The sequence below is a fragment of the Megalobrama amblycephala genome, linkage group LG7 (assembly GCF_018812025.1).
Source record: "Megalobrama amblycephala isolate DHTTF-2021 linkage group LG7, ASM1881202v1, whole genome shotgun sequence".
In the NCBI taxonomy this organism is placed as follows: domain Eukaryota; kingdom Metazoa; phylum Chordata; class Actinopteri; order Cypriniformes; family Xenocyprididae; genus Megalobrama; species Megalobrama amblycephala.
Window position 1 is genome coordinate 27,223,115 of NC_063050.1, and position 22,561 is coordinate 27,245,675.

Consider the following 22,561-nt stretch of genomic DNA (forward strand, 5'->3'; position numbering starts at 1 on the left):
CAAAAACAGGCATTCTCTGACATACTTTACAATTCTTATGACATTTTTGTGCAGTATTGAATTTGAATCTTTTTACAACCACCATTACCACCTCAGGCATTCTGAAATGTATGGAAATCCATAAAAACAAACAAGAAACAGATACTAAGACCATCGAGTTTACATTTACAATAGAATAACCTTGCCTGGAGCGTGATATCTGTTAGCCAGTGCTTTAGTTCATTACAGATTGACAACCATGAGCAGGACTGGTCTGCGCAAGTAAATTAATGGCTCATGTGCAACATTTTTAATCAGATCAAACACTTGCAGAATCATGTAATTAGAATTGAATTGTCAGTTTCAACTTGTTTTAGATCTCATGACATGTTTTTTCATTGCTGATGCCAGCCAAACTGTTCCACAAATGCCCTACCTGACAGCAGGGAAAACACCGATCTACAATCTGTCCAAGTCTGTTGACAAACTAAGCTAGTGAACAAACTCACACCCGCTCAGTCTCTGAAATCAAATGAGACAGCTGACACACTCACTAATTGCACTGCCAGTATGTGTTTTGTCACCGCGTGTGGCCTGTGACATTGAATCGCGCTAGAAACAGCAACAAGGCCATATTTTTCAATTTAATTCACTCTGTCCCAGAGCAGCCAACCGCTGAATTGCATTAATGGCAGTAGGAGGGACATGACCTCTGTGCGGCAGAGACCAATCGGAGCTCATGGTTGTCAAACTATAATGAGGTAAAGCACTGGCTAACAGATTCATGCTCCAGACAAGGTAATTATTTCACTGCATGCATCTAAATGTAAACTTGGCGGTCTTAGTATCTGTTTTCATGAATTACCATACATTTTCGGAATGCATGAGGTGGTAGTAGTGGTTGTAAAGAAGATTAAAATTCAGTCTAATTGAACAAGCTCTCTTTATACGAATGTCTGAGCCCTGAGATAATCTGCAGATCTTTGTTTTGCATTTTCTGATTATGGTATATCTGCAAATTTAATTTAAATATGGTCCAATATATAAAAACTAATCTAATAGAGCCTTTTGTTATCTGCAAGTATGATCAAATTAACCAAAATATTTAACATTTATGATATATCTTGAATAAGAATAATAATATATGTAAATATTTTTTTTTTTAAATATGCTATGAATGTTTTATAATACACGTAGGCCTATGTATATATATATATATATATATATATATATATATATATATATATATATATATATATATATATATATATATATACACACACACACACATACACGCACAGTAGTGTGTGTCTGGAAGGGACATTTTACAAGACCCTACAAGTTCTAATACTATGATTCATATTGGAAAAAAAATCTCACAGGAAAAAGTATACATTAACATAATCAGTTATTAATATTTCATAGGTTCTCTCGTTTTTGCAGGTGTTTACAGATTTCTTTGTGTCACAGCCTGGCCAAAAATGATGTCTGCACAATTTAAAACAACTGACTGCAAGCACAAATACACAATATGCTTCTTCAACAAATTTTTAATAATATTTGAAAAAAGGGTAAAGATGTCAATTTTCCTAGGCTGGACTTTTGGCAACTACTGTATGGAACTTTTTTTGTGTAGTTCTGCATGTGCAGTTTCCATGCAGTCCTAGACATGACTAATGCTGTAATGTACTACAACAGCAATGAGAGTCTGGTGTCCAATGTGAGAACCCCTGCCCCCTCAAATTCTTTCACTTGGCAGGAGACCTTTCACATGCCGCCTCACCGCATAAACGCATAAAAATGCCCGGAGTTCCCAGCATAGTGCATTAAAACAGCATCTAACAAATATCCTGAACACCTTTTCGACTGAAAAATTATGACTGCAGTAAAAAACCCTTTTCTGTTGTGACAACATGGCTGTCGTTGACTCGTTGTAAGGAAGTTTCATATAAGATGGAGCATTAAAGCTGCTGAAGCTACAGAACAGCTGCAGATGGATTTGACAGAAAGGCAGCTGGTGGGTTTCACTGGTGCTAACGCAACATCTTACACTGGAGCATATCACACATTACCACAATCTGTGTGGGTGCACAAAAGTAAGTGTAGTGATTCTGTAAGTATGGAGGGAGCGAGAAAATGAGCGAGAGAGAGATAGAGAGACTAAGTGTGACTGTGAGGTTATCTGATTTTCACATTTACTATTGGCAAACACCTCTGTGCTACTTCCACAGCAGAGAATATCACTAAGACCAAGTGAAAAAGAGGCAGAGGAGGGGACGACTTTGTACGAGAACAAACCACAAATTCAACTCAATTATCAAGGGATTCTTCTCATTGAATAAAATGCAGTATTCTGCCAAAACAATATAAAAGAGATGTCCAAGAATCCATTTGCATCTCAAAAATATCAAATAGCACTGAATGAGGAAAAGAACAATAACATGAACTTACAGTAGCCACATCTTGTCCCCCCCTCAAAGATAAATCCATTAGGAACGGCGCCGTAACGCCTCAAGTCCGACAGTTTCCATTGGCCGATGACAGTTGGAGGGAGGTCTCTGGCGATGACAAGCAAGTTGTTGCACAGATGCAGCGAGGCGGGGCCACTTTCTAGTTTGGTGCCAGGCTGGACGTTGACGTTAAACCTGTGAACTGAAAGAGGGACATGTTTATTATCAGAGAGCAAAATTAGCGCATTAAAGCAAAGCAGTTGTTCTCAAGACATTCTGGAAAGGCCTAAATTCATTCCGTCAGCTACAAGGACACAGTACAGTTGCATTTAAAAATTAAAAAATCTTACCATTGTATATAAAGATAAATAAAAAAGGTAGATTTCTACAGTTTTTGTATATTTATGTATTATGAATTAACATACTATTCATAGTTTTCAGTCACGTGACTGTCGTAGTTACAAAACAGCCTTGTAACTGCAGCACAAGTCTGTCAATTTTCCATGTTAAAAACAAAAATAAAGATGCAAGTTTTGGGCACTTGTGATCCATATACAGCACCTGCAGTGATTTCAATCACTAAGAGCAGCAGGACGATTTTTTTAAAAGCTAACACTAGGGTGGGTTGCACCAATAAGGATTAAATTAAGCAAAGTTAAACACTAATCATTTGTTGATCTGGGTTTTATTTTAAATCGAGTTGTGTTGCACCACTTAATTTTAAACAGATTCATTACCAGAGGTGTAAAGTACTTGAGTAAATGTAATTAGTTACTGTACTTTTTGGCTACTTTGTATTTGTACTGAGTATCAAAGATATTAGCAACTTTTACTCTCTTCTTGACTACATTTTTTGAGCAAGTAAATGTACTTTTTACGCCACTACATTTGTGATGAGTAATGCAATTACAAATTACATTTTTCTTGGCAGCTAACTTTTCTGCAGCAGTTTGTTTTTGATATAAATAAGCGATATCGCCATCTAAGGTCATTGAAGGTACTATATCTTGTGCATTTTGCCTTTACTCTCCCAGAACTTGTCAACAAGGCAGGTGTTAGATGAGGAAATGACTGCAGCCGCTGATGAGGCCGAAACCAACACATACAGTAGACTTTGACTATTTAATTTTATTTAACATTGTTTTATTTATCCGCTATATTGACAAGACCGTTTTGAAGGATATTGGTTTACTTATGGCCTTTTTGTGCACTTGAGCTCAACCGAGACTTGAGAGTTTGTAGACTTTAAAAGGTTGTTGTGTCGACCTTGATTTATTGCAATATTGAGGTGTTCAGTTTTATTTTGATTTTAGAAAATAAAGTTGATTTCTCATATTATAAATCAATTGTTTCTTATTTTCACTGGCATGCCTCGCAGGACTAGTGCATCTAGCATGAGTAAAATACTTAAATACTGTTAAAATCAGATACTTTAAGACTTTTACTCAAGTCGTTTTGGAATTGGTGACTTGTAACTTGTAATGGAGTCATTTTCAATGTAAGGTATCTGTACTTTTACTCAAGTATTGTTTTCAGGTACTCTTTACACCTCTGTTAATTACGCAGAAAGACCATTAGAATTAAAGGGCTGATCCAGCAGCATAGGCGGAGGGTGAACGCATTTTCTTTATAATGGTTTTCATTGGGAAAAAAAAACGCTTAACGAGAAACCTTGTGTTGCATTAATATTCTGTGTTCAATTGTTTGCCAGTACAAAGTATGCATAATCAATAAGGTGTATATTGAATTTGGTCTTTTAATATCACTATCTTACTACAAACCTGGTAAAAATGACTGGCAGGCAATGGAGGAAAGCACTGTTTTGCCCACTAGGTGGGCGTTCCCCTCAGAGCGTGACGTCACGTGAAAACTATCAATAGTAGTCTGCATTTGAAGTGGATCAAAACCTTTCATCTAAGTTGTCCTAAAACCGTCTTCTTAGGCCAACTTAGTTCTTAGGACAACTTTGATTAACTTTTTGATCCACTTCAGATGTTGACTACTGTAGTTGAATATACTGCATTTTGGTAATATGTCTCATAATCCGATATTCTTCCCATCACATTTTCTTTCAACCAAGAGTTAACAGCATCATATCAAACTGGAAACCATCAGAAACACATCTTTAATAATAGCGTGAGTAATGACAAAGTCCCTTTCAAGGAAAGTCTGTTCACTCGGCGGCCATATTTGCAACGCCTCCGGGCAGCTATTTCGGGTATCCAAGACAAAGTCCTAACTATTTACTCCCGAAATCTCAAAAACTGCTTGGCAAACTTACATTTAAATAACATATTTCAAATCAGCAACAAAATCTGACATGAACTTTCCCATAAATATTGTTTCTCATACTCAAATAGTGTTAAAAAGCTTATTTTTTAGGCTAGACAAGCCAATGCACATCCTAAGCGCGAGTCTCAGGTTTCTATGGGAACCGGAGCTTCTAACGGCAGCTGCAGTGACGCAATGACTTTACCAATCAGCGATTGGCTCTTTTATTTAGAAGGCGGGACGTATTCCGCCATATTGCGTGTTGCAGTTTCTCCCATTCTTCCCAAGTAATAGGAGTGAACCGTCTTCCTATATTTATAGTCTCTGGTAATGCCCACACCTCCCACACCTTTCGACCATTCAATTTCCACAATTTTTCTATTTTTTTGTGAACACTTTAGATTCAATCAGCCATAATGATACTTAATTCAGATTAATTCATTTAAAAAAAAAAAAAAGACGACTCAACAGATCAATTCGCAAACAAATTGAACCATACTATGGCATGCAAGCAAGTTTTACTTTACACAAGAGTGATATCTTATTGATAAAATAATAGTTTATGAGATATTTATTATAAATTTCCTTAACATTTTCAGGCATGAAAAATACCATTTTAAAATTCCCTGATTTTTCCACAATGTCCATGACTGTGGGAACATTAAATGGATCATCAGTGGATTTTTATTTGCAGCTGCATTTTTATTTATCTTTTTTAAGGAACAGACAAATTTGGAGTAAATTTATTTCAAGCTCAATACATCATTTATGGGCCTGATTAAGCCACACTGGTGAGAATATAGACTCCAAATCATTAGGAAAAATACCTCAATTTATCATAATAGAGTAATCGATACATTCCAAGCAGCCATAATGCATAATGATACAGTTTGCTTGCAGCAGCGTGTGCATACGTGTGTGCGTGTCTTGCATCAGCGATAGGATTAATGCTTTTTACCTCACAATTCCTATTCCATTGTGCACCTTGTCATACATAATGCACACAGAATATTTATCCATCATATTATATCTTCTTATATTTATCAATACAACACACACACTCTCACATCTCCATCTATGGTCAACCAAAGCAAAGCAGTCTAAAGTCACTGACGCGTCAGTCATGATCAATGTGAGGGGACTTGGTACAGAACAGCAGCTTAAAGGGAAACTGATAAGAACAACAGAGCAGAATGAGACATCGGCACCTCGCTTCACCAGACTCCATCTATCATCATTCTGATTGCCTCAGACAAATAACCAAACAAACATGGCATCTGAAAATCAAGGAGGTATCAGAGCGGAGACGACACATGCATTCAGAATAATAGCTGCCAAACAAGAGCTGAATCATTCAACATTTTAGCTGCATAGATGGAAATAAAAAACTTTGATTTATAAGACATCTGAACAGTCAGAGATAATACACTATATGTTTTTTAGTATGTGTCACTCTGTCAAGAGCATGTTCGAGAAAAATTTGAGATCTTATGGAGTATCACACATCACAGGGTCCCAATTATAACTTTGCTGCTTTCTCAAAGGGCACGCCAAACCTCTCAGACTTGAGAGTGTATGTGTACGTGTGAAAGCAAAAGAGCCAACCGCCTGGTGTAGGTGTGTGTCTGTACGTGAGTTTTCGAGGCTGTCTGGGATTAACAGACCCAGTAGTGGTCTTGATCCATAGAGTGCCCTGAGGGAGATCAAACTTTAGCGATGTTTGCTATAAATCACAATAAAATAGATGATAAAAAAGTAAAAATTAAAGACTTTACATAATAAAAATACTTAGAATTAGTCATTTTAATGACCTTACATGTTCGATTAAACCATTAAAATATCAGGAATGTTTTTTTTTTGATTTTTTAAAAAATATTTTAAATATGAGGGAAGAACAATACACTAAACAAACAATAAACTTGGTTAAGGTATTTATCTGACAAAATATAACAGCCACAGGTTTTATTTTCCTATGTCCCAAAAAAATGAATAGAAAAACAAAAAGCTCATAGGAAAAAAATACAATTAAATAAAATACACTGACTACAACATAATATTTTGTTGGTTCTCTCTTGCTCTCTTGTTTTTTGCATGTGTTCATAATTTTGTATGACAGCCTGGCCAAAAATTGTTTCTCTTTCTCTCTCTCTAGAAATAAATAGCAATTAAACATCTAACAGTATCTTTATTTGTATGTTTTCTGAGGAGTATCTTGCCTTTGACCATGAAAAACTTTGTGAATATTCATAGCGAATTCTCGATGACATGAGTCTGAACCAATGAAATGTGATTTTCAAACTCATGCCGATGTAAACAAAATCATCTTACTCACACAGATCCAAAGCGCACAAATAAAGATGCCTCAGACGTGCTCCCGATATACACGTATACACAGAATTACAGTATTTCAAAAAAATCTTGGCGAGTATACAGTATTTCCTATGGATATGGGTTTTGACTTGGTTTGTGCCAAATTTGGTGGTATTACCAGGGATTTTAAGGTATGGTTGCTAGGGGATTCTGTTTCGGAACCTTCAGAACCTTTGCTGACTCTATCGACTTCATGGGTCTATATATATATATATATATATATATATATATATATATATATATATATATATATATATATATATATTATATATATATATATTATTTAGTGATGGCCGATTTCAAAACACTGCTTCATGAAGCATTGGAGCACAGATGAATCAGTGTATCGAATCTGCTGTTCAGAGCGCCAAAGTCACGTGATTTCAGCCGTTGGCAGTTTGACACGCGATCCGAATCATGATTCGACACACTGATTCATTTGTGCTCCGATGCTTCCTGAAGCAGTGTTTTGAAATCGGCCATCACTAAATAATTCGTTATTTTGTTTTTTTTGGCGCACCAAAAATATTCTCGTCACTTTATAATATTAATATTGAACCACTGTACTCACATGAACCGACTTAAATATGTTTTTAGTAGGCTACCTTTATGGATCTAGAGAGAGGAAATGTCATTGCTTCCTATGGAGGCCTCACGGAGCCATCGGATTTCAACTAAAATATCTTAATTTGTGTTCTGAAGATGAACAAATGTCTTATGGGTGTGGAACAGCATGAGGGTAAGTAGCCTAATAAATGACAGAATTTTCATTTTTGGGTGAACTAACCCTTTAATGTTATAAATTATTTGTCATTACCGATTAAAGAGTATCTGGCGCCACCGCACGGTTAAATAAACACATTTGCTGAGTACACTGGTATTAAAAACGGCTTTTAAAAAAAGCCTTCAATGTTTACAGTGGGTGGAATGGAGCACTGTCATTGGTTGAGCGGATATATCGCGTTCTGCAGAAAAAGGAGACTGGCGTTTGTGGCGTTTTGGGAAGAAAGGGAGAAAACATGACAGAATAACACGACGGATATCGCATTTTCAATACCGACCAGATGCAATACTGATTTTGGCGTTTATCGCGCTTTGGAACCAAACTCTTATTTATATATATATATATATATATATATATATATATATATATATATATATACAGGGCTTGACATTAAGGTTACTTATTTATATTTCTGTCTCTTAATTGTTAATGTATGCACTGCACACAATGGTTTGTTGATGGGAATCTAACACAGCCAGACTTCAGCAGATTCTGTTCTCAGTGAAGCGCTATTGTGACGCGAGTGATGCAGCAGGTATATATGAACAAACTGAACTAGAATTCTCTGTTGGGTGATTTGGCGATTGATGCGGTTGGTGTTTTTGGTGCGGTTGGCGAGTTTATACAGTTATTGAATTTCTCTGATTATTGATTTTCGGTTTTTGACTCTCTTTCGGAATTTGACTATCGGCTTTGGATTCGCGACACATTTTGATTCTCGGATTTTGACTTCCTTCTGTTTTTGACGCTCGATTTTTGACTTCTTTGGATTCCCGTTTTTGACCCTTTTCTGGTTTTGACTCTCGGCTTCGGACTCTCCACGGATTGGTTAACAGCTCGGCGACTGACAAAAAAACGCCGATCCTTTCATTGAAATGGGAGTGTTCGGAGTTTTATCAGTGTGTGTAAGTATGCAATACACAACACAGCAGAGTAAGGGCGTCTTTGCGTGATTAACGTTACAGTAATTACAGAAAGGGTTTTTGGACGCAAAGATGCGTTCTGTGTAAGTGACCAAATTTTTTTGACATGGAAAAAAAAAGAGAATAATCGCACTGGCTATGGCCTCCTCCACCATGTTACTGTCAAATAAATCAGTTGCCATAGAATTTAATGCTCTACCCTGTATCATGTAAGATCTGTTATGTGTATCCCCATTTTGTTGTTTGGTTGGTTGTTTGTTTTTTATGTATGTTTTTCTGAAAGTTGAATAAAATATATATAAAATAAAAATAAATCAGTTGCCATGCCAACTTGCTACTGTAAACAAAAGCTCGCAACGCTTGCCCCGCCTCCGAGTTCTTCTGATTGGTCCACTGGCGCTGCGTGTAAAAGTTGTATTCTTTTAACTTGACATGGCGTCTTGCTCATGCTTTTTTTCAGTCTTGTTTTCATTATCAAGTATTGAAATTAACAAACGACATTCTGTAAATTTGTGTTAATGTACATGGAGAAACGCTATAATAAATGTAATGTTTCCTGACTATACACTTTGTTACTAAAATGCGGCGTACTTGTTAGACAGCTTCATGTAAACTTATTTTCTTGTGCACTCTGTGCAGTACAGTATCTCCCAGTAAACCTTTCTGATTTGTTTATTTTTTCCTGAACTTTTGCCTTGTGCAGCTGGAAACACAGAGAGCTGTGTTTGGTGTCCCCCTGATCGGCCTGAGGAGGAGTGGACAGATGAGGCAGGGTCTTCCTCTAGCGCTCATGCACATAGTGGAGTTTGTGGAGAAGCATGGTGAGTGCTGTGCAAGTGTATTTGACAGTGCTTCTCAGTTGTATGCTGAGATTTTGTGTATTTGTAAAATGTGTGTTTGTGTTTAGGTCTCAGAGAGAGTGGCCTGTTCAGGGTTGGCGGAAAAGTGAAACGCTGCCAGGAATTGAGGAAAAGTTGCGATCAAGGAGGCATTCCGGAGTTTGACAGTGAGGATATTCCTACTCTTGCCTCATTACTGAAACTTTTCCTCAGGGAATTACCTGGTGGACTTATTCCAGAGCCACACAGGACACAACTGCTGAATGTGTTCAGGGGTAAGTGAAGCTGGGGTGAACATTTTGGGTACTTTCTGCACAACAAATCTGATTTATCAAATTCTTCAATGTATCTTGCAGATTCAAAAGAGGAAGAAATGAATCAGGCTTTGAGGACAATCTTGAACAGTCTTCCTGAGGAACATTTTAACGTCCTTTGCTGCCTGTTGTTCTTCCTGTCCCGTGTGGCTGCTGAGAGTCATCTAAATCTTATGACATCCAAGAACTTGTCAATAGTTTTTGGACCCGTCATCTTTCAGTAAGTGTATTAAAATGTCTGTATTCAGTTGATATAGTCTGTACTTCAAAGCACATTACAATGTAACTCAAGGACTGAGGTTTCTAGAACTACACACGTACGTTTTCAGGATTTTATGAGACACAGAGACCAGTCTGATGGAGCTGTCGATCATAAAAAGAAGACGGGTGTCTGGTATATATAGTAATGTGACACGTTTGTTATTTGTGTGAACAGCGTACCTCTCAGCCCCACCATGGTTGAGGAACAGGGGCTGTGTAATGATTTGACAGAGCACCTGCTGAACAACCTGAAACATTTGCTGCCAAACATGTACCCTCATGTGTCCACCAGCAACACAGCAGTGAGCTTATACTGTGTTATAAGTTTGTTTAAAATTATGGTGGCATCTGTGTGTGACTGGGTTTATGAATTTGATCAGAACATTGTTAAACTATTACTATTAGTCACTGCTAGTGTGTAAGAGTGAAAACGATAATATATAATTATTTAGTTTTGTATATGTACGAGAGAGATTGAAAATGCTTAGAAATGTGTTTGTGTGTTTAAGGAGGCAGGGGACTGTCACTGGACTGATGAAGAGTGTGTCCAACAGCTGCCAATTGCAGAAATCAGGTACATATGCTGAACACATACAGTAGGATGCTGGCTATTATGGGTTTATTATAAATCATTTATTGTATAGTGTGCTTGTCAGTCAATCTTAATGCTTGTTCTGTGTATGTATTTTCCAGATCAGGGCTCCCTAAAATTGGACGACTTGGGCGATTGAGAAAAAGATTAAGAAGTTTTGGAAGAAAGTTTTGCTCATGCTTTGGCAGGTACTCGGAAAGATCTTTATAAAAAAAAATATGTCAGAATGAGAAAGAGACTGATCGGGTTGTTGTCCTGTGCATGTGTCCATATGAAGTTTAGAAATGAAGGTTTACTGTAAATAAGATTAGATGCAATTAAGTTAAGATATAGTTAGATTTAGTTATACAGGTAATGAGTGTGAATAATCATGATCTGTTTTCTATCTTTTTCATTTCTTTACCACATAGTAACAAAATAGAGAATGGAGAGGTCTCTGCATGAATGGAGACCCAGACCAAGGTTAGTAGAAGATAACTGGTCGATGATCCTGACTGCAAGACACTGCAATCGTTAAGGGTCATTGGAAGACAATGAGGCCAGTGAGGGTCACTGCAAGACATTGGGACCGTCATCGCAAGACACTGGGGCCAGGGAGGGTCTCCAGAAGACAATGGGGCCGCCCTGTAAGACACTGGGGCTGCTGAGCCTCATCTCGAGACACTGGGGCTGGTGACCTTCACCATAAGACACTAGGGCTGGTGTGGGTCACCGGAAGACATTGGGGCAGCTGAGGGTCACCAGAAGACACTGGGGTCAGTGAAAGTCACCACACAGCGCTCGGGGCGGTGAGGGTCACCGGAAGACACTGGGGGCGGTAAAGGTCACCACACAGCAATGGGGCTGTTGACCCTCACCACAAGACACTTGGGCTGGTGACCCTCACCGTGAAACACCAGGACTGGTGAGGTCTCCACAGAGCACTGGGGCCAGTGAAGGTAACCACAAGACACTAGGGCAGGTGAGGGTCATCACACAGCACTGGGGCTGGTGAAGTTAACTGCAAGACACTAGGGTTGGTGAAGAAAGATGCTGATGTTGACTGTGAAGCTCATTCAATTAAAGCTTGTCATTTTCAGTCAATTAGTAGTGTCTCTCTTTTTTCTTTGTCTTTTGTTTGTAGTTGTTTAGGCAAGCTGAATTAACAAAATGTCAAATTTAGAAAAAGGTCCAATTCTGCACTCCAAACTTCAGCTTTTTACATTTACATTTATTTACACCAAAATCAACACGGGTATTACAAAAAACCTGATATCAAAACATTTCTGAATATCAGAATTTTTTTTTAATTATTAAAAAAAAGTTTAAACACTTTTGGTGTTTTGGTGTAAAATGTAATATGGAAATGCTATTGTGAAAAAATTTTTGTACCTGTAACAGTTTCTTCGCAAATTATACATATTGTAAATTTTCCTTATCTTTATATAAATAACTCAATTCATGTTTAGAGTCTGTTTGCTTTGCGCTTCAGTCACTTTATTAGTCATGAGGAAGGTTGTCATTTTATCAACCAATAATCCAGACAATTTTAAGATAATGTAAGGATGATGAGATCTGTACCACAAAGCAAGTTTAGCCAGGTAAGGTTCAGTACCACAAGTTTGTGTTCACTGAATTAGTAACAAACACTGTATGACTAACCCTCCCCATGCAAGGTAAGTTATGTTTTCAATCACAGATCACCAATCAGCTGAGAATAATGAAGTCACTCACCCTGTATCTTACTCCATTTTTTTTATTATTTTATAATGATTATATTGTTCATCATGATCTCTTGTGCTGTGTATTTAAATTCTTGATGTTGTTCATAATTATCAATGATCAAACCAATCCTGTAATGAGTTTCCTTAACTTGTGGTACAGGGCTCTGGTACATGTGTGTCAGTGGGAGTTTTTGTTTAACATTTAGTTGGTAAGACTTTGCAATAAGGTCCCATTAGTTCATGTCAGGTGATGCAATAACTAACAATGAGCAATAGCTTTGTTACAGTATTTATTAACTTTTTTGCTCACCAGCCACGGTGGCTAGTGGTTTTTCCAAAGTACTAGCCACTCAGCACAATTTGGCCACAATTTTGCTGTTGGGAAATTACATTTTTTCTGATTAAAGTTGACTTTGGCATGCTAAAATTGCTTGATTTTGAGTCATTTTGCTTGATTAACTAGATTTAAAACCTTTTCAAACTTTCAAATGCAGATTGACCAGCTAAATCAAGACTAGGCCTACATGGTATATCAGCTGGTATGTACGGATGAGCAAGGAGTGGGTAATATGACCATAATATGATACATTTTATAGGTTATTTTTGTTAAGCTATATAAAAAGAACAAAGAAGCAAATTAGTAAAGATACAGTAGGTTTATTTAAAGGTGCCATCGAACGTTTTTTTTTACAAGATGTAATATAAGTCTAAGGTGTCCCCTGAATGTGTCAGCTTAAAATACCCCATAGATTTTTTTATCTGCCTATTTTGGGGCATCATTAACTATGCACCGATTCAGGCTGCGGCCCCTTTAATTCCTCACGCTCCCCGCCCCTGGAGCTCGTGCTTGCCTTAAACAGCATAAACAAAGTTCACACAGCTAATATAACCCTCAAAATGGATCTTTACAAAGTGTTCGTCATGCATGCTATACGCATACATCAGATCATGTGAGTAGTATTTATTTGGATGTTTACATTTGATTCTGAACGAGTTTGATAGTGCACCATGGCTAATAGGCTAAAGCTAACATTACACACTGTTGGAGAGATTTATAAAGAATGAAGTTGTGTTTATGAATTATACAGACTGCAAGTGTTTAAAAATGAAAATAGCGACGGCTCTTGTCTCCGTGAATACAGTAAGAAACGATGGTAACTTTAACCACATTTAACAGTACATTAGCAACATGCTAACGAAACATTTAGAAAGACAATTTACAAATATCACTAAAAATATCATGTTATCATGGATCATGTCAGTTATTATCGCTCCATCTGCCATTTTTCGCTGTTGTCCTTGCTTGCTTACCTAGTCTGATGATTCAGCTGTGCACAGATCCAGACGTTAATACTGGCTGCCCTTGTGTAATGCCTTGAACATGGGCTGGCATATGCAAATATTGGGGTCATACATATTAATGATCCTGACTGTTACGTAACAGTCGGTGTTATGTTGAGATTAGCCTGTTCTTCGGAGTAAACTAAGAAGGAGGAAACAATGGTGTTTGAGACTCACTGTATGTCATTTCCATGTACTGAACTCTTGTTATTCAACTATGCCAAGGTAAATTAAATTTTCCATTCAATGGCACCTTTAACATTTATTTAAAATACCCCATAGATTTTTTTACGCAAGATACTCCACACGATGGACAGTATTTGACTATTCAGGCAAAAGGAGAACTGATCGTGCGTGACAGCGCGATTGTGATCAGATTGTAATTTTGTGATACATCGAGCTTGGCTACTTTTGATTAGGCTGTAGGCTGAAATTATATTCAACCTGCCAAAGTGGCTAGTGGGAGTGGCTGTCTAACCCTCCACAGCTGAAATCTACCAGCATTTGGCAGGTGTTAATGTCAAGCCCTGTATATATAGTAAACAAGTGTTATATATATTAAACTACTTTTATGATACTTGTATGAAGCTGTTTTGGAGTAGTTCTCGTTAAATACCGGGACCTTGACAGCCATCAGTCACTTTGAACTGTCATTGTATGGCTGTGAAATGATTTTTACAAAAAATTCTAAAACAGCATATGGGTTTGGAACAACATGATGGTGAGTAAATAATGACAGAATTTTAATTAATCCCAATTTTCATCTAATCACTATACATGCACACATGCTCTTCTCTCACCCTCTCCAAGGCTGTAGCGGATACGAGCATCCCAGGCCAGAAGCGTCACTCTGTTGTCGAAGCCCAGCATGACAGACTGGCTCAGGCAGAGCAGACTAAGTGCATAATTCACTCCATCAATCCCCTGAAGAGCCTCCAGTCCACAGATATCCCTCAGCGTGGCCTGATTCCTCTCCCGATGTCCTTTACTCTTCTCTCCACGCTCCTTATACACCAGCAAGGACAGGCAGTCTGAGACAGTCAAGATTACACATTCATAAAACATCAGAAATGCACCTTTTCTTACACTAACAAAAATGACCATGATAATCTCCATGTTTGGGTGTTTACTGTGACAGTATCATCCAAGCACCTTGGACTTCCATATAAACATGAAATTATTCAGTGCTAATCACCATTACCATAAATGTACAATGGCACCATTCAAGTCAAATTAAATCATTACAGGTCAGGTACTATCCTTTTAAGGCAATAAAAAGTCTACATTTTCTTTCATTTCACTACTGCGTTGCACTACATTTACAGCAGTTGAGATAATTTGCATAATTATTATCAGAAATTACAACTGACAAAGTAACACATGCATGGGATGCAGTTACTGAGCCATGAAATATAAGACTGTCTCTTTCCATAAACAAGTGTTCAGTGTGTGACAGCATCAAGCTACAGATTCTAGAACGACTCCACTTGTTGTTTTAAAAATGTGGTGATGTTTTGTTTTTACGCTTCTGTACAAAAGAACAAACCACTACATCACCAGACTTCTAAAACAGTATGCCAGGAGTTGAGCAGCTGTCATAACACACACATCAAAAGACACAGTGATCCATGAAAGCAACTGGAGACTAACCTATTAAACAATGACAGCTTCAGACAACAAAGATCCAAAAATGACCTACAGAATCCGCTAGCCAAGTTCACCTAGAAGTTATGTAAGTGTATGGCTTGCAATGTTAATGCTGATGCGTATCATAAGGGAGACCAAGGGTAGTTGTCACATTTTTAATTCCAGACTGGGAATATTTATCAGGGGAGGTTTATATCTTCATACCTTCATGTTCTGAGAACTAAAAACCTCAACATTATTGGCCAAGAAAAAAAAAGATTGAACAACAGTTTTGATCTCAGCTGCCACTACAGTAACAAAATTTAAACAATTATAAACAGTAAAACAATTGTGAAAAATGAAAAATTAAAGCATATATTTAGGCCTATATACACTCAAGCTCCCTATCAGCTTCATAGTATATATATAGCTTTGACCATCAAATTTTGCCATCAGTATATTTATAACATTTAAAATACAGGTCGACATACACCCAAAATAATGCTTGGGGTTTGTTGGATTTTAGTTTGTAGTAAAGAATTAACAAAATATTCTAATTTAAAGGGGTTTTGAACAAAATAACATAAAAAAACACTGCTAGAGATTTTTTGTACACATTTGTGTATAGATTTTTTTTTTTCCCTTCAAAACGTCAGTGATACAGTTGAGACAACTAGCCCCTAAAAACGACTCTTTGTACGACATTACACTTTTAAAGCGTACATTGTAGCTTTTTGGTACAAAAACAGCTCGAGCCAGAGTGAATTGCGACATCTTGACACGTGCATCAGAGTCATTCCGATATCACGCATAACGACCGTGCCAATACCTCACATACCGTCACGAGAAAAAAAAAACCGTGACAGCGCTATGTCAGGCCTTTGCTAAGTAGAAAGTGAATGAAACAAACAAAACAGCTATTTAAATGCACTTCCATAGCTAATCTCAACACTGTTAAAAGCAGCGTAAAAAGTTTTCCAAGTAGGATTTACCTGCAACCGGCGAAGGTTTCCGAAGAATCACCCATCTGTTTTTCCACTGTAAACGCGGGGAAACAAAACAAGAAACAAAGGTAGTGTTCGTATAGACAAACAAACAAAGATTTAAGTTGTCCAACAATAATGAACGATTCAGTAAAAGTAGTTTGCGTTGCGTTTAAGCACCTTTTTCCCCTCTCGCAGTCTGACTTGTCCCCTCTACGACAACTGTATCCGTCATCTTGTGTCATGGTTCCCGACAGCTGTGAGCGGTCCGCGGCAGTGAGGGGGTCACTTTCAAAATAACCCCCAGAACTGTCTGCACTGCTGTAACACGCACAAACTCTCTCTCACCCACATAACTCTGACATGCATTGGCCCACCCTCTTAACAAAGACCTACACTACAAGCAGTGGTGTAGTCTACGTGATACGCAGGTATACGCCGTATACCCACTAGGAAAGGTCAAGGATTTCCGTATACCCACTAGGAAAGGTCAAGGATTTCCGTATACCCACTTAAAAAGCGCGAGGATACGTAACCATCCAATAAATCACAATAAGATTTGTGGTTTGTTGCTTTTGACATGAAACATAGTATCATATTTCAAATTCTGGCCATTTTACTACGAAATAAAAAAACACAAATACCGTTTTGGCGCTCTTCAATGTGTCGTGACCGCTGTAGCACCTCTTCAGTTCAAGAGAAGCGGCAGCATGAAGCGCCCGTGAACTGATCCTCTTCTCTGCTTTAATACCAGTTACAGCGCGAAATAAACATGAATGAACCTCCGAAGGTAACGTTATGTTAAAATATACAGAACAACTTAACTAAATCTATATCATGTCTCGTGTATTCGCGTGATCAGTGTTTTAACCGCGGAAAGACATTATAACAGCTTGTAAACAATGTCACGTAACGTCACATTTACCTCAGAACAAACATATTCAGTGACCATAAACTCATTAATCAGCTAGAAAAGTGAACTCTAGAGAGGAGCATTCAGCTAAATATATGCACATTACATATTAGGCCTAATTATAATTTTTAATGTTCTTCAATAGCCTAATGAATGTTTGAATAAAATCCATCAAGTTGACAGCCACCATTTATATTTCAAAAAACGAATTGGATAATTTTAAAGTTAGTAGGCCTACTTTATTTTTACAAAAAAATTTCCTCAAGTGTAGTTTAAATTTGTATACAAATCACTTCATTTTAACCTTCAATATTAATGTAGTACCAAATGATTCCCATTTACAGCATTAGTTGAGTTTTTTTTTTTTTTTTCTTGAGCAAATTTGTTATGTAGCTATATCCAAAATAACTGATATTGAATCGAATTTCAAGTTAGTGATTTAAATGCATAAATATAATGACAGATTGGCAGGAAATCACAGAAAAACTACAGAAAAACAGAAAATAAAGTCCAAACGGGGTTATATTGTGACATGCTGATAAGCCTCATCTTTCCATTATTGTTACAATAATGGAAAGAATGCTGGGTTAAAAACAACCAAAGTTGGGTTGAAAATGGATTGGGTTGTTTTAACCCAGCAGTTGGGTTAAATGTTTGCCCAACTTGCTGGGTAGTTTTATTTAACTCAGCTATTGTTTAAAAATTACTATATGGCTGGCTTGAAATGAACCCAAAATAGATTGGAAATTAAAAATCAGACACAATTATAGAGGCAACAATAATAATCAAAAGGTGATCATTTATTAATAAACTATTTAAGTGTTTATTGTTCAATTATTATATTTAATATTCATAAATGTAAATTTCCAACCTATTTGGGGTTCATTTTAAGCAAGCAATACAGCAATTTTTACACAATAGTTGGGTTAAAACAACCCAATTGCTGGGTTTGTCCATTTTCAATCCAACTTGGGTTGTTTTTAACCCAGCATTTTGTAATAATAGTTGCAATTTGCACTCTTAAATGTGCTTTTAAACTTGCCAGCTGATAAAACCTATGATCCAGGGATCATATTCATATAACATCGAAGGCTATCTCAACTGGCTGAGTTAGATGGTGACTGACACTAAACAGTAGAAAATCATCAGGTCTCTTCAGCTGTAAATGTCATTGGATGTTAAAGTCTTGTTTTGCCCAGATTTAAGTCTTTCAGAATGCTCTAAATTCAATACTATATTCATTAGAGAGTGTGGCAGTGCTTATGGGGTGTCGATCTGGGACGGGTGTGAGGCTGTGAGGGAAAAATCACAGTATACTCACTACAGAAAACTAGACTACACCACTGACTACAAGGCAAAGGTTTTTACAGTTGTTCATTGGGTCAAGGTGACAATTTAATTTACAACACCTGGCCAAGAGATGCAAGCATTCTTGCAAGTCTCAGACAGTCAAGTATGTGGTTTAAGAGACATGTAAACAAACATGGCATTATGTAAACTTCTCAAATAATAGTTAATAATCTATACAATGATTAACGTAAAACTGTTTAACCACATAAATAAATGAAACTGCTAGAGTGATATTTATAGGAATATATAGGCATCAATATAATATCCCTCCAAATGACAATGTAAAGAGGCCTTTCTTATGTCTGTGTAATGCAGAATGCATTTACCTGAAATAACCTGATGATATTCATGAAATTACATTTATATTATGTACGTTCCTAATGGGTGCTTTCTTTCTTAAAGCGGAACTGAGTAAGATTTGCGAAGCTCCCCCTACAGGTCGTAAATACTCCAAGCGCAGCTCTGGACTACAACGGCTACAACGCTCACCAGCGCAGTAGTTTTGCAAATACAGTACAAGAAATCTCGATGGAGGTGGGTAATTTTCGAAATTGTCTTATAAAGTCATAATATATAGGCTACATTGTTTTTGAATTACCGTAAAGCATTTTGTCACTCTCGCGTGAACGTAAACATGAGGCGAGATTGTGTCGGGTCGGCGCAGCTTAACTTGCAAGTGCTGTTTTCTGGCGTAGATGTGCCAGAGGGGGTTAGTGCACGCCTCGAACACACCACTACAAGTCAATTAACCATCGCAAGGACTTAGAAAACTATTTATGAAGGTAAAAAAAGTTACTTAGTTCTGCTTTAAGTGATCACAAAGTGCGTGTATCACGTAAATGGCAAAACAGGCAGCTAAAAGCTACAGTATTTTAGGGCCCTGATAAATTAAGCAAATTTGTGACAAAACCATAGTGTAAATGTCAGATGTTCCTGCTTCTTTGAAGCAAAGGATGCTCTTTGGAACATTTTCAATGTGCTGGGTAACATGGATCATATATAGCACATTTGTTAAAAGTGTTAAACTAAAAAAATGTAAAATAGTAGCATTGTTAGGGGTACTAGTCCTCACTTTATTTCAATATTTTTTTGATTTATGTAAGGTGAGTGTAAACACAGGAGTAGATAACTCTGAAAGATGTGTTCCTGTGTTCCAAAGATGTGGCTTTGTGTTGAAAAATCAGCTGTTTTGACAGCTTTTGGGAGTTTGTTCCACCAATGGAGAGATCAACAAACGGAGAAATGTCTGGACCTAGACAAGCAGTAACCTTTTATATGGAGAGACGAGGGAGCTAGGCAAGCAGAATTGCTTGACAGTAATGGCTGGGCTGGGGTGAAGTTTAGATGAAAGATTGAAGGTAGTGGGCGTCAGACCATTGGCAGTATAGTGCAAAAGTCAGAAATGGCGTCGTATTGGCAGGCAGCAGAGGCGTAACATGAGAGAATTCCAGAGGCTAAAGACAAGTCAAGCTGAAGCATTTTGAATGCACTCCAGAGGACAAATAGCAGATGCTGGTAGATGGAGTGAAGATGACCGGGTAAGGAGCTGAGAAACTAGTGGCTGAGAAAGTCTTATTGTCCTTTGTGGAGCGTGAAGCAGGGCCAGTTGAACACTGATATCCGCCAAGCATTTTACACCCATATAGGATACTATTGTGATAAACAACACTGCAGCATTTTGTATATCGGTAGCTCTTTACAATAGGTTTCATTCGTCCATATTAGTTAATGCTTTAGCTATCATGAATTATTACACGGCTCTGTGGAATACTTGATTCTGATTGGTCAATCACGCCATCCGGCAGTATGTTATTCCCAGATAACAACCACTAAAAACAGATAACACAGGCTCATCCGGGTAACTGAAGTCTGCAGCGCTATATGCTTGCTAGGAACGTTTTTTCCTCATGGAAGGTTTGCGTTTGGTGAGCTAATAAAATATTAAAACGCAGTCAAGTCAATATTTTGTGTAGTTATTTAATTATGTCATCCGGTATCGCGGACTCGCTCTCTCGTTTCATACAAATGCAGCTGCTGCCATTTTGCGACTATTGTTTTGTACACTGTAATGGATTATAAGATAACAAACAGGTACGATTTTAAATCAGTTTCATCTCAGATCTCTTATTCCTATAATTATTTATGTGGCAAAATGCCGTGTAATATGTGGAATGACTGTATCTCCTAAATGTCCGTCTAGTTTGAACTTGCCGCTTGCTAGCAACTGCTCTCTCGTGGAATCTTTGCTTTTAAAGAGCTAATAAAATATTTCAACTTAAGTTAATAATTAGACATGAAATATTGATCTAAGTGGGAAGTAGTAATAAGCGAGATAATGTACATCCAGCCGGTTGTTATCGCAGAATAAACCCCTTCAGGCCGATGCATGACCCCGACGTGAAGGGTTTATTCTGCGATAATAACCGACTGGAAGAACATTATCCCTTACATAACAAGAACAAGAAGTTTACACCATTTATTAACCTAGGTAAATGCCAATTTATTCAAGTTATTCTGCAGGTTACGTGATACTGCATCAGGTAGTGATTTTCTTTATCAGTGAGTCATCAGATCATTCACACAACCGATTAGTTCAAATAAAACATACATATTCATTCAGGAACTAAACAAGTGACTGTCTGTGTCTAAAATCACATACTTTCTGATTAGGTTCTTTTAAATAAGTAATTGCTGTGCAACCATTAAAAAGTAAGTTCTATATAGTATGAATGTGTGTAGAACAAAATCCAGACATACTACTTTTGCAATGTTGTCATTGTCATGTGATTTCTGGCATCAGTTGTGTTGCTTCAATCATAATTGATCTCCCGTGGCCTCATGGGAGAGTAAATTGTTCATCAAATGCGCACAACTGAATCTCTCTGGAAGTCATAGGTCATCTGGGTACTTTTTGCCTACTGTGAATTTGGTATATGAATTAGGACAATCTACATTTTCACGTAGTGTTTTTTCTATCGAGTAGAGAAGTAGGCATATTCGGACACAGAAAATGTCTATATGAATGAGTCATTGAATCATTCATTGAACTGATTTGTTCAAACACACAGGACATTCAGGAACGTCACTGCTTTATATTTCTCAGAGACACAGCAGTTAGTTATACTGTGGCTTTGTTTGGAATTATTTTGATTGGCAGAGCAAATATAGACATGTCTATAATGTAAGTAACTATCTTTGTGATATTGCTTTTATACAGCAGTTCAATAAATAACAAGGTAACTGAGTAACAATAAGTGAACAGATTTTATGAGAAAACTTAATTTTACAAGGTGTCAATTTTGTATTAATTCTTATGATGTGATTTGTACAAATATGTAAGATTTTTAGAAGGAAAAGAAAGCATGAAGTTCCAACCCTAAATCTAACCATCAGTGGGGTGTAAGTTAATGACAGAAGTGCAATGTTTAGCACCCCTGGGGAAACTTGGGTTTCATTAGATTTTGCTCAAGGACACAGTGGCCACAAAGGAAAACCAATGCCAGTCAGAAGTTGCCACTGAGCACCTTTTTTCTTATTTATAACGGTTTTAGGAATGATATGTACATTATTCAATGCACACTGATACTAATGAGGGCAACACATATTAAGAGATTCAAATCACTGACCAGGGACCAAAAATTAATTTATATTTATTGATGTTGCATGTTGCTGTGTCAGAGTACAGAAACCATCAATGCATTAGCTTGTGGTTTAGCAAATGAAAACACTGCATGTCCTTAAAATACCTGCGGCATTTTGTATTGATCTGGCTTTCCCTTTCAGTCTCTCTTTCCTCTTCACAATTATCCCTGAAATACATCTTGGCAGAAAGCAGTGCCTTCACATCCTCGGGTCAATGAGA

The 22,561-nt window shown here is 37.3% G+C and overlaps 2 protein-coding genes across 5 annotated transcripts in view; one reads left to right on the plus strand and one right to left on the minus strand.

Annotated features, from left to right (window-relative positions):
• dok7b (docking protein 7b) overlaps positions 1-16,807 on the minus strand; it is a 33,033-nt gene extending 16,226 nt beyond the window's left edge. Inside the window, 5 exon segments of the mRNA XM_048196794.1 lie at positions 2,431-2,631; positions 14,628-14,858; positions 16,446-16,491; positions 16,617-16,646; positions 16,648-16,807. Of these exon segments, the coding sequence (XP_048052751.1) occupies positions 2,431-2,631; positions 14,628-14,858; positions 16,446-16,491; positions 16,617-16,646; positions 16,648-16,671 (532 nt within the window). The 5' untranslated portion in view covers positions 16,672-16,807.
• On the plus strand, positions 8,256-11,861 carry LOC125272160 (protein FAM13A-like). Of its 4 annotated transcripts, none has more exons than XM_048196795.1 (8): positions 8,256-8,759; positions 9,481-9,598; positions 9,685-9,891; positions 9,973-10,150; positions 10,367-10,493; positions 10,701-10,765; positions 10,885-10,971; positions 11,194-11,861. In XM_048196795.1, the coding sequence occupies exons 1-8, from the start codon at positions 8,730-8,732 to the stop codon at positions 11,225-11,227; spliced, it is 846 nt and encodes a 281-aa protein (XP_048052752.1). In that variant the 5' UTR covers positions 8,256-8,729; the 3' UTR covers positions 11,228-11,861. The 4 variants fall into 4 exon arrangements, with proteins under 4 accessions (XP_048052752.1, XP_048052753.1, XP_048052755.1 ...); XM_048196796.1 differs by having other exon boundaries at positions 10,704-10,765; XM_048196797.1 differs by lacking the exon at positions 8,256-8,759 and adding an exon at positions 8,771-9,323.
• Positions 16,808-22,561: the final 5,754 nt, after the last annotated feature.